The sequence below is a fragment of the Protomyctophum bolini genome (assembly GCF_963924005.1).
Source record: "Protomyctophum bolini genome assembly, chromosome: 2".
Taxonomy (NCBI): Eukaryota; Metazoa; Chordata; class Actinopteri; order Myctophiformes; family Myctophidae; genus Protomyctophum; species Protomyctophum bolini.
Window position 1 is genome coordinate 24,125,455 of NC_137863.1, and position 18,578 is coordinate 24,144,032.

The 18,578-nt window shown below is 42.4% G+C and overlaps 1 protein-coding gene across 1 annotated transcript; it reads right to left on the minus strand.

Moving 5' to 3' along the window:
- Positions 1-2,450: 2,450 nt before the first annotated feature.
- On the minus strand, positions 2,451-17,515 carry c1ql4b (complement component 1, q subcomponent-like 4b; the record flags this gene model as incomplete). The annotated part of the gene is made up of 2 exons (XM_080784128.1): positions 16,973-17,515; positions 2,451-2,630 (listed from the first exon to the last, which is right to left on the minus strand). Exons 1-2 carry the CDS (start codon positions 17,510-17,512, stop codon positions 2,451-2,453), a joined length of 720 nt encoding a protein of 239 aa, XP_080640254.1. The 5' UTR covers positions 17,513-17,515.
- Between the last annotated feature and the right edge of the window lie 1,063 nt (positions 17,516-18,578).

Below are 18,578 nucleotides of genomic sequence, written 5' to 3' on the forward strand. Positions count from 1 at the left end.
AGTAGATGTGTAGGTGAGAGTTTGGGATTTCCCCTGTCCAGGGCAGGCATAGCATAGTGTCAAAGCAAATAAACAGTATATATTTCTCTATAATAATTTAGGTACATCAACATATTGCAGTGAAGGAAAATCTCAATTACAAAGCAATGTGCCATTATCATTGCCACAGGTGTTTTTATAACACATACTCATTTCAACCTGAATCCATACATTGGAACACCTTTAGAATTACAATAGTTTGCTACATTCAGTTACAATACATAAAAATGCCAGTATACTCTATTTGGGCTAAATCTCCTATCTTTACATTAATTACATTAATTTGTATTTGTTGAAAGGCTTAAGAAAGACTATTTGTAGTATTAAATTGTGATCCCATTTAAAGCCTAATTTATACTCACAATGGTGTTGCTCACCAAAATCAACTGATATGTTACTGTGACACATTGCATTAGTATAGATTAGGCTTAAGTCATGTCATGTATACTACAGTATGTTGCCATATACTGTATATTGATGTAGGAGTACAGTCATATACTGTATATTGATGTAGGAGTAGTCATATACTGTATATTGACATTAAACGAATCTCCAGTAATCCATAGGAAACATATGACACAACATAAAAAAACAAATTAAAAAACATTTTAAGTGGGTATATTTGCATTTGGTTCTAAATTAAAGTGTAAATAACATTCAAAGAAAATAAATGGGTATACTAAGAAACAATATGATATTCATCTTTACAATGGTTCTACTATATGTGAATATGTGTGTAGCCACAAATAGAAACTGAGCTTGCAAACGAGGATGTGCCTGCTCATTAACTGGAAGTGGATGTCATATCATCTGTGGCTCAGGGACCATCTCAAACTTTTACCTGCATGTATATTCAATGAGTGTGTTAAATGACCAATAATACCAACACCTCTCCTTTAAGCCTGATTTATCCCGGGCCATACAATGTTTGATATTTTTGGCACGTTACACCATCATAGCTGTAATCAGAGACCATGTGAGTAAAACGAACAAGGATGTTTGCTAAACACACAAAATAAAAGCACAAAATGCACGCACGCACGAATGCACGCACTCACGCACGCACGCAAGCACACACGCAAGCACACACACACACACACACACACACACACACACACACACACACACACACACACACACACACACACACACACACACACACACACACACACACACAATCCCTCGCATGTCCGTACACAAACATACACATACAGTAAACATTTCACATGCTCACAGACACATTGGATTATGTTCATGGTGTTGGCCCGGTATCAGCTGCGATCAATATATTCATGACTTTTCTCATTGGGTCTACAGCCATATATTGAAAATCCATCTCTAGCAAGGCAGAAGGCTGTGGGCAAATACACATACTGTACTGTACTTTACTGTACTTCATTTTACAGTCCACATTCTGAGATCATTTTACTTCATCCCACGCTGGTGGCCAAAAATGTCAATGTAAAAACTGATGGGGAATGTCAATTAGCGTGTCAATTGTGTGTGTGTGTGTGTGTGTGTGTGTGTGTGTGTGTGTGTGTGTGTGTGTGTGTGCGCGTGTGCGTGTGCGTGCTGAGTGTATGCGCATTTGTGAAAGAGTAATGAATTGGGTACATTAGCCATGCTTAGACGTACTGTGCATGATACAAATTGTATTTTAAGGAATATTATGTACAATAATACTTTTTAACAAGTTCTCTCTTCAGTTGTTTGTAATATTACTTACATGTGTCATCTACTGAACAGATAGATAGTAGCACTGGAATTTTGCATTTAACATCATTATGCAAAAAGTAAAGTAAATTTTCTCCCTCAGGAAAACACACAAGGTGTGTGTGTGTGTGTGTGTGTGTGTGTGTGTGTGTGTGTGTGTGTGTGTGTGTGTGCAAACTTTTGTATTACTATAGTTGTATGAGGGCCAAACGTCCCCATGAGTATAATTTTAGAATTAGATATTGTGAGGAGTGAGGACCATTCTCCTGCTCCTCACAAAATAAACAGATGTGTCATGGTTAAAAGGGTTGGGGTTATTAGGTTTAGGCATTTAGAGGTTAAGTTCAGGGGTTGGGGTTTTGAGTTATTTATGTTTAGTTGCACACCGGTGTCGAGCACCAAAGATGGGTGAGCTTGTAGATCTCTTCTTTTCATCTATAGGGTTAGGGTTAAAAATGGCAAAATATTAAGAAATGGCAATCATAAAGCCTCCAACAATGTTGGTGTGTGTGTGTGTGTGTGTGTGTGTGTGTGTGTGTGTGTGTGTGTGTGTGTGTGTGTGTGTGTGTGTGTGTGTGTGTGTGTGTGTGTGTGTGTGTGTGTGTGTGTGTGTGTGTGTGTGTGTGTGTGTGTGTGTGTGTGTGTGTGTGTGTGTGGAAGAGAGGGAATGAATGAGTGAGGTGTGAATGCACTGAATGTCAGTCGGGGTAGATGAGAAAGCCAGAGAACGTGCTGTATTTGTTGGTATTTCCGCCGTGAACTTTGCCCCCATCAAGCTGCACGCACACTTCATCCCCGACGTCCAGATGTAGGATAACACTGTTGGATGCGTAGTCATAATTCTGATCGGCATCCTGGGCTATCGCGCTGGCCCTCACCTGCATGGGAAAACGAGAGAGAAAGGGCATGGTACACTGTAAAAGCCTTAGTGTGCAATGTGCAAGAGATGGACAGTCATGATTTCACTGTGTGAGGTTGCCAGCAACAGAGATATATAAATAGGTAAATGGCGTCAGTAATAATTCAATTATACCAGATAGCATTGGACATTGTGTCACAAGATTCGCACCTGCTTCCGTCGCTCTTCCCGCTTTTCACTTTTCTTTTTCTTTTTCTTCCTGCAGCCACTCATTGCCCCCCAATCAGTTTCTAACCAAACTAACTATGTCTCTCCGTGTGGTCGCAGGTCTCTAATCATGGCCTACCCTTGAGGCCTGTTCATCATATCATCTAAATGTTAATCACATAGTTGAAGAGAGAAATGGATGGGTATAGATTCCATAATGTGCTCCATATCACCCCAGCAATCAAGCATTAAAGGAACATTTACCCATTATTACATTATTTCCATTTTTTGTTCTTATAAAGGCCTTTGTACCACGAGGACGTGATGAATAAAACAAAAATTATGAATACTGTGCAGTAAATATGTTTGCAACAAATTGATTCTCATTGTATAACTTTAATTCACAGTGCGGAATAGTAACCTTTTTTCTGAATAAACGTTGTGACACTATCACCAGGTAATAAAACAAACAACAGTTCAAAAGATATATCTTTTCTATTAAATTAATCACAGAAAAAGAAAAACAAAGGCCATCATGGCTATATGGCTAATTGGCTATCCACTGTTATCTGTATCACTGTATCATCCAGCATGATGTGCCACATCAGCATGATGTGTACATCTTTTCCCCCCTTTTTAATTTTTTTAGTTTCCAATCATCATAATAAATTACACCTCTTGTTGGGGGTTTGCCTCTACCATGACACAATTAGACCTGCTCATCCACCTTCCCGTCTCCATCTCTGGTCTACAATCACCTCACTCTATTTGCTGTGTATCACTCTGAGTTCATGGTATAATGTCATCGGTATAGAGGCCTTCCTGTCCAGTGGGCACGTATCAGCCACAGAGATGAGGTGTGCAGTGATCTTTGACCTCAAGTCACCGTTCAGAGCCCATCCACCTGTTGCAGAGGAGAGTGTGATAGGGAACGATGGTGTGAGAGAAAACAAGCTTCACCATATAACATTCCCTTGTTCATTTGTCAAACATGGGGAGAAGTTGCTATGGCAAATGCACACACTGAATCCACACCGCAATGAGTATCAAATGTATGTACTGTAGTATATCGTCACTTGTCGTATGCAAACCTTGTATGTTCAAACCAGTTACTTTTCATTGGTTTCATTGTTTGTTCATTGTCTTTTGATGTAAAGTGTCCTTGGGTTTTGTGAAAGCCACTATATAAATTCAAGTTATTATTATATTATTATTTTCAGGAAATTAAAAATTTAAAAAATTGCCAGTATCCAATGTAGTTAGTCACAAGATATTTTCAAACAGTTAAATAAAACCCACAGACTAACCCTAGTGTTCCTATTTTGGGTCATGACTCGTGTCAAAGACAAAGATTTTGCACACAAAAAAACTGATCTACAAGCTCACAATGCTTTGAATTGCAAAACTACTTTTGAGCAACACTGTCAAAAGTATAAAATTGGGCATCTAAATATAAAAAGATGTATTTTCCCTGCTCTCTGATGGTCATCAATCCCATCCATTCGTTCCCTTGTTTTTGTTTTGTTTTTTGTGTGCGTGACGTGTATGTGTCTCTTGTAGTGTTAAGTTTACTTTACTTTTCTGTAATTTGATGTCTTGTACTGTTGTGCTGTGTCTTGTATTTGACTGTATTTCACTTAAATAAAATATGTAAAAAAATATATAAATGATGAAATACAGAGATACAAGGTTTCTATACCGACAGTGAAGATATACTGAGTGTTATGCACAAGCAAGAGACTAAGCATTAATTCTGTTAACACGTGGCAATTTGTTTTCTTCTCTGTTGAATCCCTCACATTGCTTCTGGCTCATCGATCAACAATTTGCGACTATTAAGCCATCGCCTTGGAGGTATTCAACCACACAATGTTGTGTTCACAGTTGATCTGTAAAACACGCACTATATCGAATGAGTTGTGAATTATTCCTGTGCCTAATAAGCACACTGGCTTATAATAAATTGCACCATCATTGGGTTAGTAAGCGACTATTCAGGCAGAAGATCCATTAAATGCTAGAATAGAGAGAGTACACAACTACATCCATATTAATGAATGCAAATATGATACCCTCACTCCATCCTTGTCTCTCTTCCCGGGTGTGGGCCTAGCTAAGGATATGGTCCATCATCTCCAGTTGTCACGCAGCCCACCCCTCCTTCCTCATGATCAGTTGAACATATCAAATAAGACTCAACCAACCATCTCGCATCATCTTCCTCTCCATAATGAGCTTTTGTCCGTTTCATCAATTCAATCATTATTCAATATTTCCACATAATATGAGAAATGTTATGTTTGGAATTGGATCAATGGCTTCCTATAAAGACTCAATTGAATCCATACACCCCCTTTATTTTAATTCAACTCACATCACACCATTAATTGTTGTCTCTCCCTCTACACCTCACCCCCCATCATCACCCATCTCTCATTCGCAGCCCCCCTCGCTATCTCTTCATTCTCCATCTATCCATCTTTTTTTTCCTTTTTTGTCCTTTACCACAGAATGAGATGCAGGTCACGCACACGTTTCCTCTCCCCGCCATGGCAGTGTTGGCGGGAGCGGCGGCTAAGCGTGTCCCTGTCCAGTCTAAATCGGATTGATTAACGGCATGCTGCTGTGGCAGGTCTCCTGAGACCCCCCCACACACACACACACACCATCCACCTCGCCTCCAAAACTCCGTCAGGGCAAGCTACAGGGCTACGGTAATTGGTGGTCGAACAGCCATGGCAGCTCACTCCCTAATAGCTCCTCCAACTCCTCAATAACTCCATACAATCACAATAAATGGGGAACAGCAGGATAGGTCTCTACAATCGTCAAATGGGCCCATGAAGCAGTATCAGCAGGTCAGTATAAGATCCCGACACTATGCTCGCAGAGACGGCCATACATACGTGCATGTCTATACAAAACAATTTGTTTAGTAAAAATATGCCGTACATTGCAAGAGTCATTTTACCACTGTATCTAGTATGAAAGGAGGCTGCATCCAAAGTAATTCAGAATGCTGGAGTGCATTCAGTGTGTGAAAAAGTCAGCTGCTGTCTAAAGAACAACTGTCAAAAAGCATCATGGGAATACTATCCAGAATGAGAATGAGGCTTTGTGGTCATAACATAGCCTGCAATGGTTTCTGGTATTTTCTGCAGCAACATGGTGGTCGATAGATCAACATAAGCTTGTTGTATTTGCTTACAATGGTGTGGCTTATTTTCTTTGAATTAAACCTATAGTTATGTGCAGTTAGCAAAATAATATATTCTGAACCTGATTTTCAAAACCCAGCAGGACCCTTAATCACTGAAAATCTATCTGTAAATAGCCAATCTACAAGCTCACAATTTAGTAGATCTCCTTTGTGTATCTCCTTTGTATTTGTCATTTTCACCTAGTGTTTTCGTTATGTACTGTAAGCCTTGCCGAGCCATGAGGCCCAGGGCAGGTTTTTTTAGTCAAGATGGGGAACAATTATTTTAGCACTGTACCTTTCAACAGACAACAGAATATGATGGGCTAAACATCACTCAAAACAAGTACTATTATTACTTGCGCTAGCAGAGCGCGCAAGTACTGTGGTCGGCTGGACCGAAAGTGGTATATACCTATGTATGGTATGCATGCATGGTTATAATTGGCTGTTGATGGTGACGTAATTAAGATATGTTTCAATGTTGGGTGGGTAACGTGTGTGTGTGTGTGTGTGTGTGTGTGTGTGTGTGTGTGTGTGTGTGTGTGTGTGTGTGTGTGTGTGTGTGTGTGTGTGTGTGTGTGTGTGTGTGTGTGTGTGTGTGTGTGTGTGTGTGTGTGTGTGTGTGTGTGTGTGTGTGTGTGTGTGTGTGTGTGTGTGTGTGTGTGTGTGTGTGCAGTATGTGGTGAAAACTCTGACTATATGGTAGGCCTACAGGTGAATGTTGACATTTGAGTGTTTTAGAGATTGTCAGGACTCAGGACACCCAGCTTGAAGAATATGAGTGTCTTCCTTGGCGTACTTGTCGCCGAACGTGCACACAAAGTTTCACACTGATAGGTCCAAACATTTGCAAGATTAGCTCTGCTCTGAGGTTACCTGACTGGACTTGCTCTGCGCATGTCTACGACAGGCACAAATGATCATTTGTTAATTTCTTTGCAACAATTTTCTTCATTTTGTTGAGGATATGCAGAGCCAGATCACTCATAGCATGAGGATAGAATTCTGGATGAGCAGGACATGTGCAGCATTTTGTACAAAACGGGCCACTCCTGAAAACTTGTATGTTGCAATGTTAGCCAATCAGTGTAGAATCTGAGAAATCCAACAGACTCATCTTGATCACATGACTACAGAGATCATGTGTACCGATTTGCGTGACATTTGGATGAAATCTGTGCGACTAACATAAGCAATATATTTTGCAGAAATCGGCCTCATGGTGGCGCTATAACCGGCAGATGTGGAGGGATGCAGGGACAATGTTTTTCCATGGCCTCTAGGGAGTGCGCATACATAAGTTGTATACAGATCGATGCAGTTTAGAGCTAAAAACAGGATTTGGCCTGTTATAGCGCCACTGTGAGGCTGATTTGGGGGAAAATTTGTGGCACGTCGTCCTCGGCTTAGTGGAAATGTGGGCATTTTGTTCGAAACGGACCAATCGTGAGCTTTGGAAGCCAATCTTAGCTTAATCAGGATGGAAGATGGGAAATGGTGCAGATCCGTGTTGATCACATGACTATGGAGATAGTGTATACCGAATTGTGTGATGTGTGGATAAAATGTGTATGAGTAATCTACACATGTGTTTTGCCTAATTCGGCCTCATGGTGGCGCTATAACAGGCCGTTGAGGAATATTTGGGGCAGAGTTTCGTCGTTGGCATCCAGAGTGTGTGTGCAAAGTTTGGCATGGATCGGGCCAACGGTGGTGGAGATTAGCTGGTAACGGACGGACGGAAGGAAGGAAGGAAGGACGGACGCACGCGCACACACACACACACACACGCACACGCACACGCACACGCACACTGACACACACACGCGGACGGAGTGTAAAACATACTCTCTCCCCATGCCTTCGGCCTGGTGGAGACAATTAGAGTGAACCCTGTTTTCCTCAAGAGGTGAGGGGAACTGGGCCCAGCGAAGTGAAAACGAGAGAGAAAGACAAATCAGGATTATTGTCAACAGTGGTGGAGATTGATAGTGGCATGGGAGTGAATTTCTGTCTGTTTAACCAATGCTATCCGTATTTGATGTGCTACTGTTGGAACCAGCTAGGCCCCGCGGGACAATAGACAAGATTACTCTGCCAGCACTTTTCATTAGAGGGGCAACATTTAATAGGGGAAGAGTGAGAGACAGAGGGAACAAGAGAGGTTAGAATTTAGATGGTTAGAGGGAGAACAAGTGATGGAGACTAAAATAAATCCACTAATTCTATTGTGTATGTCCTTGAGTTGTAATAATTTAGTTGTTGTTCTGCACATACGTACGTTGCCTTCTACCATACCTATTAGGAGCAGTGGCTGCCATTGATACAGATCCCCATGGAGCAGTTAGGGGTTAAGTGTCTTGACAGTTTGACACAAAGATTGGTCGAGCTAGCAGGCAAACCTCTGACGTTCCCATTCCCAGACGGCCTCTCTCCCCACTCAGCTTAGAGCCGTCTCTAAAAACATGTGTGACATAATACAATATTCATATTTCTTTTTTTTCTCTTATTTTTTGACAGTGGAGAGGGACATGCACACAGGCAAATTGGACATAAATCTGCCTTTTGTGTCCCCCGATTGGTCCTTCGCTCATAGATTTAGCTGGTACAGGCATAAGTTCCGACATATAACAGTCCGACAGTCATTAGTCCGACACCCTACCCCAAACCATAACTTAACCCTAACCGCACACGGTTAGGGTTTTGGTGTGTCGGATAAGCGTGTGCACCCAAAGGGCAGCGCAGCCTGTTTGATTAGGATGAGGAGAGACGTCACAGCATACAGGACAACCCATAAGGGATAGGAGTAGCTGTAGGCAGCATATCACCTGTGTGTTAATTGGTTTGGTGTTTGTAGCATTCCACCTGTGTGTTGGTTTGGTGTTTGTGTGCATGACTAGCTGGTTAATGTGATTTCCAGGCTAGTGCATGACATGCCACAATAAAAGTATTCCATTTAGTTTTTAGTTTTAGTTTTCAATTTAGTAGGTTTCATTCTTGAGAGATGTGAAAAATGCTTTATTCTTGTTTCTTACTAAATGCAAAGACCCAGGAGAGTGTGCTAATTATATTATTATTTATAGTATTATCTAGAATCACACCCGTGTGAAGTGAGTCATCATACATCTTCACATTCCGGCCAATCACAATTGGCGTCCTCAATTTTCTGTCCTCACATTTTCCGTGCTCAGTCAATCAAATCATCAATCATCTGGGGTACACACGTACACACAAAGCTGGGCATAGGCGCCCCTCAAAAAACAAATCCAGACTGGCCCCAGACAATGTAAGTAGGCTGTTGTATGTCTTAGACGGTGCCCCAATGTCTTTATTACATGCAATGAAGGCCTATATGTTGATGGTCAGTGCTTGGGTCGATTTTGAGTAACCCTTTATTTATATGATGAAGGTGTTTATAAAATATACACACCCGACAAAATAATTTCTATTTAGATAGATGCTGCCAGCATCAATATTTTTTAGAAAATCTATTTAGTTCAGTTCAATTAAATTTAAAGGAGCTTTATTGGCATTAGAAAACATTTATAGAAAATGTTTACATTGCCGAAGCAAGTGTCAAAATACAATAAAACGTAATGGGGGAAGTAGTATATACAGTTAGAGGGGGTACAGCATTTTGTAAACAGAGCTACCGTATGTCACATTGCATCGTTTTACATGTTATGCAGGGTATAAAGCTTTTTTGGGACAAATAGCAGCATTTCTTCTCAAGACTATTTAAATAGTATACAAAAAAATTGTAACTGATTTAAGATATGTTTAAAGGTAGCAGCTCCGTTTATGTGCAGTAGGTCTACAGTTGTACGCACATTGTTGTATTTTTCCCAATAGTTTATAGGAATTTTTTGTCATTGGTCATAGTTTAAAACTTGCTTTGGGTGTGTGTAATCTGTGGGAAGTATGTGTCTCTGATGCCTTGGTATAGTGGGCAGGTTTAGAAAGTGGAGCTCTGTTTCCACCACATTTTGTGTGCAGTGGGTGCATACTAGTCTGTCTTCCCTTGGGAGTGGGGTCTGTCTGTGGCAGCATTTCTTTATTGCAAGGCTGACTCTGTACCTAGTCAATGCTTTCCTAAATTTTGGGTCGTTTACCGTGCTCAGGTATTCAGCCAATGTATATTCTATTTTTAGTGATAGATAGCATTCCATTTTGCTTTGGTTTTTGGTTTTAGTTCAATGCTCTTGCCCGACCAAACCAGTACTATCGTAAGGTAGAGACAAGCAATTAACTACAGCATAAAGTTCTATGGATAAAATTCTCTACAATGCAGTGGCATAGATGGTTTGCTCTTTCAAATGTGCCTTTAGGCATAGATTAGACCTGTGACATTGCTTCAAGTTCAGCATGAGTCATGTCGAGGCGGACTGTAAAAGGGTCTAGAGGTCCATCCTTATACTCCCTCCAAGATGTTCTATGTTCTAATCTGCCCATTACTCAGTGTCATTGTAAAGTCTGACCCATTGTTTTTCAATTACTCTCTGTATGGATATTTACCGGCAACAACATTCAGAAAATATAATAATACATTATAGTTGTGCAGATGACCTGCCCATTACAATGTGCTGATGAAAGACGGCCTCAACCACAACACGAGCGTCTTGGCAGCCAACCTTTGCAGGTGGAGACTGCAGGCTGCAGCCACATTATTGGTAAGACAGTGAAGCAAAAAGAGAATTGGATGTTTTTGATAACAAGTGCCTGGAGTTCCAGCAGGCCCCAACGTTCCTCTGCGTATGCCTGAAACAACGCTCTCCGGCTCATAACTTGTTGTCTGAAGCCCTGTTTTCTATACCTGCCATACTGGCAGGAATTGCCCCTTGCCGTTCCTCGCTCTAGCAAGGAAAGTCCAGACACATGACTAGCATATCCTGCATGTCGCTACTATGACAGTGTTGTCTCCAAACAGACTGAAATCCTACCACCCATACAACAAGGAGGAGGAACAAAGGATGCTCAGTTCTATCCCTGAGGACCTGTCTAGTAGAAACGCATGGATGGCAGCATCCTGGACGCAAGTCCGTTGGGCCCACATGTCCCACCGCTACATCTGGGACCCGGGAGAGAGCGTCAAAGAAGAAGATCTAGCTAGAAGATCTAGCTAGCAGCACACCAACAACCCTATAGCATACTGGGGTTAGCTTCTTCAAAACATCCATGAAGTGGGGCCTGGCAGACAATACCATGCGAGTGCGAGGAGCTTAAGTGGGCTGGCTGTATGTTTTATGATTTTCTTTTCTACCTTTTTTCTTTCTTCACTTTTTGTTATGACAATGATTTGTAAGGAATTATTAGGAAAATGATTTAATTATTAGGAAAATTAAGCCTGTGCAGTGCCCATCCAGCTTACTCAGGAATGATCCAGGTTGACATTGTCACATGCGGCGAGTTTGAAGTCAGTCGGTGAGACGGTTCTCGAGTTACGTGAAGTACAGACACACGCGCACAGATGTCAGACAAATAGACATTTTGTGCATTTATAGTGAATAGTGGATAACTCAAATATATGACCACAGTCAATAACCTTTGTCTCAGAGAGGCAGATAATAGAGACCTTTGTGTGAGTAGAAAGGAAGGGGACGTACGTAGTGTAAGTGCTGCTTAATTTTATACTCCATCATGCGACATTGACGGTTGTTGAAAATACATTAGTATCTGCATACTCAAAATGTGTCGAGACCTTTTGGTGAGCTTTGTAGTGATTCTGTCGAACAATGAACTATATATCAGGCTTGATGGGTGTAGTACTGTAGGTAACACAGAGCACACAGCTGCATGCACTTTTACCAGTCTGAGCACAGGATTTGGGTGAGGGAAGCCAAACTAGAGGAGGGACTTTGAGTGATGTGGGGGCGGGGGGTGTCTGTTGGATAACAAACTGATCAGCCAAGCCTATTTTCAGGGAACAGAAATGAGATTGGGGGGGTGGGCGGGCCGGTCCATGTCTGTTTTTCTTTTCTTTTCTTTTTTTTTGTTTTGTCTTGCAGTGTTGCCTTGATCCTCTGGTAATAAAACTGACAGGATTCATTCACCGTGATGTACAGACCTCTCAGAGCGGAGCGAGACAATTGAGAGGGGTCTTTTAAACTCACCTGAGGGACCACTAAGGGTGGACTGGGGAGAGCGCTCTACAAAAAGAGGAATGGCAATGGAAATGGCACATTTTTATAAAGGCTATAGCTCGGGTTCCTTACCCATATGTGTAGCAGGCTAAGGTGCCTTGTTGTCACTACGGAGTTGAACACAAAACCTTTAGCCAGCATTGTAGATTTACAGCCTAATTGGCGTGGCAAATGCTAATATTTTTCCACGACACTGTGGTGTCACAATGTTGATTAGAAAGTCTTTAATTGGCTTTAGACTGAAACCTTTGAGGGCATGTCAGGCAATCTAATTGGATATAAAAGGGTTTCTGTGGACTGCTCTACCTGCAGTGCATAAACCAAAGCATTGCCTGAGTTAATCTAATTGAATATTCCACCATCATTGTCTGGATATTTGAATTTATACTCCCAGAATGTAGATCATTCTCATGCCATATTTTGCAGTTATCCAAAGCACACTATGCACAATATCCTCGATCCATACACAGCACAGTCAGCACATACTATGCACTCTCAAAAATATACACATTTTACATGCAGCAGTCTTCATTTTACTCTAAAAGTGTAAAAAAAAATTACTGGAAATTGCTTATCACTGCCACAACATACACTTTTCTTCAAATGTCCACTGAACATTTTAGCATTTTGTTCTTTTGAAAACAAATTTCAGACTCAACATTCTGAGGGAGAGTAATGGTGCATGGAGATGAGAGATTTCCATGTCTATGTAGAATAAACTAAAAGCGCTGCCGCTGAATAAGTAGTAAGTACAATGTTTTGGCATCTATTGTTAAGTAGGCCTATATGCCCATATGATGACCACGGATATGATTAATTTCACTTCATCTTTATTTGATAGCGTACAGTAAGCTGACAGGAAATGGGGGAGAGAGATGGGGAGTGACACGCAGCAAAGGTAGCATCAGGAGTCGAACCCTCGACACACTGTCAGGCTGGATTAGCAGCCTAGGCCAGCCTGGGCCCTATCTTTTCCTTTCTTAACTTAAATGAATGAAATTGGCAAATTAAAGATGGCCCATCATTAAACAGAAGTTCAGCCAGGCAATTCAACTGCTCAATTGAACTACAAATTCTATTTCCTAGTTGCACCCAAGGACTGTCTAAAGAGGACGCGACGCGAAGACCGCAAGGGCGCCACCATGTTGCTCACATGGTGCTCCATGGAAGGAAATAAACATGCGCAGTTGAGACCAAGGAAGCTGAACGCGGAAGTGTTGGCTGCATATAGGCCATTGCGCATGTTTCTTTCCTTCCATGGAGCATCATGGCGTCGCCCGTACAACGCCATGTTGTCTTCGCGTCTCGTCCTCTTTAGACAGTCCTTGGTTGCACCCCATGACTGACACAACCATGGGAAGACAACCAGCCCGGTGGAGATCTGCCCTCAGAGGAGTGCAAGACCAAGCAAACCAATCGGAGTGTTTTACTGGGCTAAATAAGATGTTGTTTTTTCCACCAGTCACATCCACCAGTCAAATAAAGCCTATAGTGACACTGGGATACAACGTCTCTCATTGTATTTAGGATGAGATGTTTATTGCTAGCTTGCTGAAACACCATCAGAGTAAAAGAAAAGGGTGTAACTGACCACATTCCCCATATTGAGCCAACTATAAATATTCAGTATCTCATTCCCTGCTCATCATGGTAAAGGGCAAAGTACTGTATATATCAGCTGTGAATTATGAACCTTTTGAAAAGGTCATTAACCACAAATCTTTTGATGAGTTATAGGACATGAAGCAAAAAAGGTTTTTCTCATTGAGTTCATCGATGCATATTGCGTCCCAGATTACAGTAGTGTATTAGTCATATACTGTATGTTAATGCTTCCACTAATGGTTAAGGACATCAGAACCTCAGTTGTCTACTAAAGGAACATTTTATTTGTTTTATTTTGGACAGTTTTTTCTTCATTGCATTCATTCATCTAATCTAAACCCTGTTCACATGTGTGTGCTTTACCTAGATCTGCTCCAGTTGGAAATCGTATTGATTTATGGGGCTCCCGCTGGCCAAGTGGTCCAGGTGCATGCCACATAGGCTCTGGTGTGTTCGATTCCCGTTCATGACGACCTGTCTACCTTTACTGTAATCTCTCCTCGGACTGTGTTTTAATGATCAGCTCCCTTTGACGCCTTGTGGATCAACTCAACTGAGTGTCTGTCAATGCTTATATTGCTTGAACACACATGCACGTATACACGTGTGTGGACTGGACACACCAAAAGATGTTGGTTGACATTTTATATTAATTCTCACAGTGCCAATTATCTAATTGTCTTGAGGACCATCTAGCAAATGACTCATCGTATTGAGTGGAGTTGTAACTGGTCACACTTTACAATGTTCTCTCAAGGCTGTACTTTTCTCATTGACCCGGTTCCTCACAGTCCGCTAACAGCACTTGTCTATTCACAGCATAGAGCCACTATGCAGTGAGTGGAGTGAAACTGAGGGCAAGATCAGCACTGAATTGGGTTAAATAATTTAGTTGAAGGAAAAGATAATTAATGGGCATGAAGCCAGTGGCCAAGTTAGAAGGCAGAGTAGGTGTGTGTGTGTGTGTGTGTGTGTGTGTGTGTGTGTGTGTGTGGGGGGGGGTACAGGTGGAGGGGTGACAAGACCTCATCTAAAGGCTATGAAAGATTTAACAGCAGGAGAGCACAGGAATGACAATAACTGTGACGGCACGCAACAAACCAAGTCCCCCAATTATATATCTGGAATCTTCTAGTCTGTTTACCATGCACTGCGGTGGTTGGGAAAACTACAACATGACGTCACTTTACCCCAGCACATCTCTCTGTTTTTACTAGCCGGCGGTGGTTAGGTTATAATCTAAAAGTGTGTATGCGTTCTACTCATAGACTGTAAATAAATATGGACAAAGCGTTCTCCGGGTCTGATATGGATGTAAGATGAAGCCTGTCAGTCCAATCGCCATCTTTCTAGATCCGTTTGGGCCCAGCTGGCTATTGGCTGGCCCAGACAACAAGGCGGGACTTCCCCCCTTCTTCTTCGTTGTTTTTTTATTTTGACTCGAGCGGAGGGTGGATCCCGATCATAGACTGTAACGGTAGCCACGCCCCTCAGAACATACTCGACTTTATGGTCATTTATTTAATAAATGGGACCATAATTTTCCAAAAGAATATAATGACATGAGAAATGAGACTTTAAACTAGTGACTGGAAGCAGAAAGTATTCATGACCATGTTTATTAAGGTAATACTAGTCTAGGTGAAGTTGGGCCCAAATACATGGACCTCTATGGAGCTATGGGGTTTTTTGGCCCAATGACAGCGCCACAACAGGCCATTACATGAACTTTTCAGGAAGAATGTCCTACTGGCTTCAGACACGTGGCTTCACTGCCCCCCTGGTCCTACTTCACACTCCATTCTGCCTCTACAACTGTTCATCCATCTTCATTAACCACTTTCAACCTGGCAGTTCCTATTTTTGACATCATTACAGACAATTCTTATTTTATATTTGATTATAGACTATTTTAAATGTTAATTTGAAAGAAATTGCAAAAATTGCAGATTTACAAGCTCACTACCCATATACAATGAAGGTCGTATAAAGTGGTTATAGCCTTCAATCTATCTCTCTCTTTTTTATGAGGGTCCACGGCTAAATACAGTAGGCCAGTAGGCAGGGTCATTGTCAGCTCAGTAACATTCCATATCGCTGTAGTTCTATGTAGCGTCACTAGCGTGTAAGTTATGTGTAGGGGAACATGCACTCTACCATCAAACCCTCTGCCTGACTTGACTTGGCTTGCAACAATGCACAGTGAGTTTGTCATCTTCTCTGGTAATCCCCAGGATGTTGCACGTTGTGTTGTGCACATGTCAGAATCAGAGCTCCTCAACAAAGTGAAGCTTTAACACTCTCAGCTTGTCATGAATCTCCAGATGGAAGCTTCCCAAGGTTGTTGTTTTCAGACATTTGTTTGATTCCTAGTTTATTTATTAGTGTTAACATCGGTGAGCCTCAAGAGGACAGTAGCCAGCTGTTGCGTTTTGACTTCACTCCACTGAGACTGGGGGATCGTTATCCTCCTGCTTAGCTGTCAGTGCCTGTGTGTGTGTGTGTGTGTGTGTGTGTGTGTGTGTGTGTGTGTGTGTGTGTGTGTGTGTGTGTGTGTGTGTGTGTGTGTGTGTGTGTGTGTGTGTGTGTGTGTGTGTGTGTGTGTGTGTGTGTGTGTGTGTGTGTGTGTGTGTGTGTGTGTGTGTGTGTGTGTGTGTGTGTGTGTGTGTGTGTGTTTGTGTGTGTGTGTGTGTGTCTGCGCGTGTATCTCTGTCTATCCATTTCTCTCTACCCCCACTCTCTCTACTGCTGCCCAACTCAGGATAAATGTAAAAAATGTTATATTCCACGTCCACTTAGTCTTAGAGGAAGCACTTCTCCACTCTGGCCTTCACGCTCCTCTTTGACCCCAAGGACAAATCACTTACTGAATTTGTGAAACTTTATGAAAGCCTTCAGACAATATCCAGAGAAATTCGATGTTGCATTATTAATCAGGGGTTGATAGTTCTTATCCAAATCAGAATTGAGATGTTATTCTACGCTGACTCTATAGGCTACTCTCGCTGAATAGAAATTTGTTGAGTTACTTTTCCATGCATTTTTATGAGTCATATTCCTGACTCCGCGTTTATCTTGGTGTGCTCACATATTGACCCATATTAATACGGTATCAAAATCTTGAAAGTAAGAGATGGCACTTCACATCCACACACACACACACACACACACACACACACACACACACACACACACACACTATCTCACCTGCCCGTTCTTCTTCAGGTCAGCCCACATGCTGGTGCCATCACCCCCCCTCATGAGGACGTGGTAGGTAAAGTAGTAGATGCCTGGCAGAGGGCAGGTGAACTTCCCAGTACTTGGCTCATAGTAATTCCCTACGTTGGTGACGACGTCATCAAACTTCAGCACTTCGCTTCCTTCGTGCTGTTTCCGGAGGCCAGCGTAGAAGGCAATTTTGGGACTGTAGAAGGAGGGCACGTAGCCGCCCGGCCCTGGGCCCGGGGGGCCTGGCGGCCCTGGTTTTCCAGGCTCCCCAGGAGGGCCTCTGGGCCCAGCGGGCCCAGGAAGTCCGGGGGTGCCGCGGAACCCGGGCTTGCCCCTTCGTCCCGCGAAGTCCGGGGGCTGAGGGGAGACGGAGGACAGCTCTCCCTGTGGGGGGGTGAAGGTGTCGCACACCATCTTGCAGCTGCCAAGCATCTCGTAATGGCTGCCCCCTCCTCCGGACCCACCCCCTTTCGTGGTGTGGACCAATAAGGGGATAGCCACCAGAAGAACCAGTACCATGGCCACGCCGACTCCAGCCCCGATGACACGTTTCTTGCGGCTGAGCCGTGAGGCAGCCAGCGTGAGGAAGTCTTCCTCCCCCTTGGCTGGGATGGTTGTGCCAGCCAGACTGAACTCTGGGTAGGCAGTAACTAAACAACTGAGGTGGTGGGTTGATGGCGTGGGGTCAAAGGGGAACACCACTAAGGATGTGCCAGGCAGGTCTCAGGCTAAAGTCAGTAAAAAAGTAAATTGAGGTGAATGAGAGACAGGTTTTTCCATTCCTTATAGTGCTCAATGCACTCAGTTTGTCAATAGGGTTAACCTATTGGTTTTGGTGTGGTTTCTCCTTAACACTAGTATACACACATTTGTTTGTGGTTTCTTAAATGTTTGGAGACCTTGAACTTGTAAATCAAAGACTTGTTTGTTTGTTTTTCACAAACACAACAGGTGAAATGTATGATTCCACGATTATCGTAGCACAACCTCCACTGAGTATCTTTCACTTGCTCATGCAGAGAGCTGTCAGGTGGGGTCTACAGAACTCCCACAGGAGTCCATCTCACCCATGCACCACACAGAGGAGAGGGCTGAACTGTCTCTCCAATAATGAAATCTCCGGTCCTTCCTTTTCACCTCCTTGCTTATGATTATGTTCAAGGACTTATCCGTCCATCATTTCCTTGTTGTTTGGAGAGCGTTAAATTTGATATCTCTCTGACTCCTTAATTCCACTTATGGATTAATGCATAAATATCTAACCTCTGACCAAAAAGGACAGAGACAATTGTGACTGTGTGCATTCCATTTGAAGAGCAGATGATCTTGTTGTTTTGTATTTGATGAAATGTGGAACATCTCTAATCACCGCCTCAATGCATGTATAGTCTGAAGGAAAAGGGAAGACACACACACAAAAACACAAAAACAATCACAAAATCAGCATTGATGACTGCAGGGCAGGCTACTAACAAATCATCAACCCTTATTGTTTTATTCAGTTAATAAATTATCCATAAAGATTTTGTCATGAAATATCAACATATTGAATCGATTGCACAGGCTACATGGAAATATGTATTCA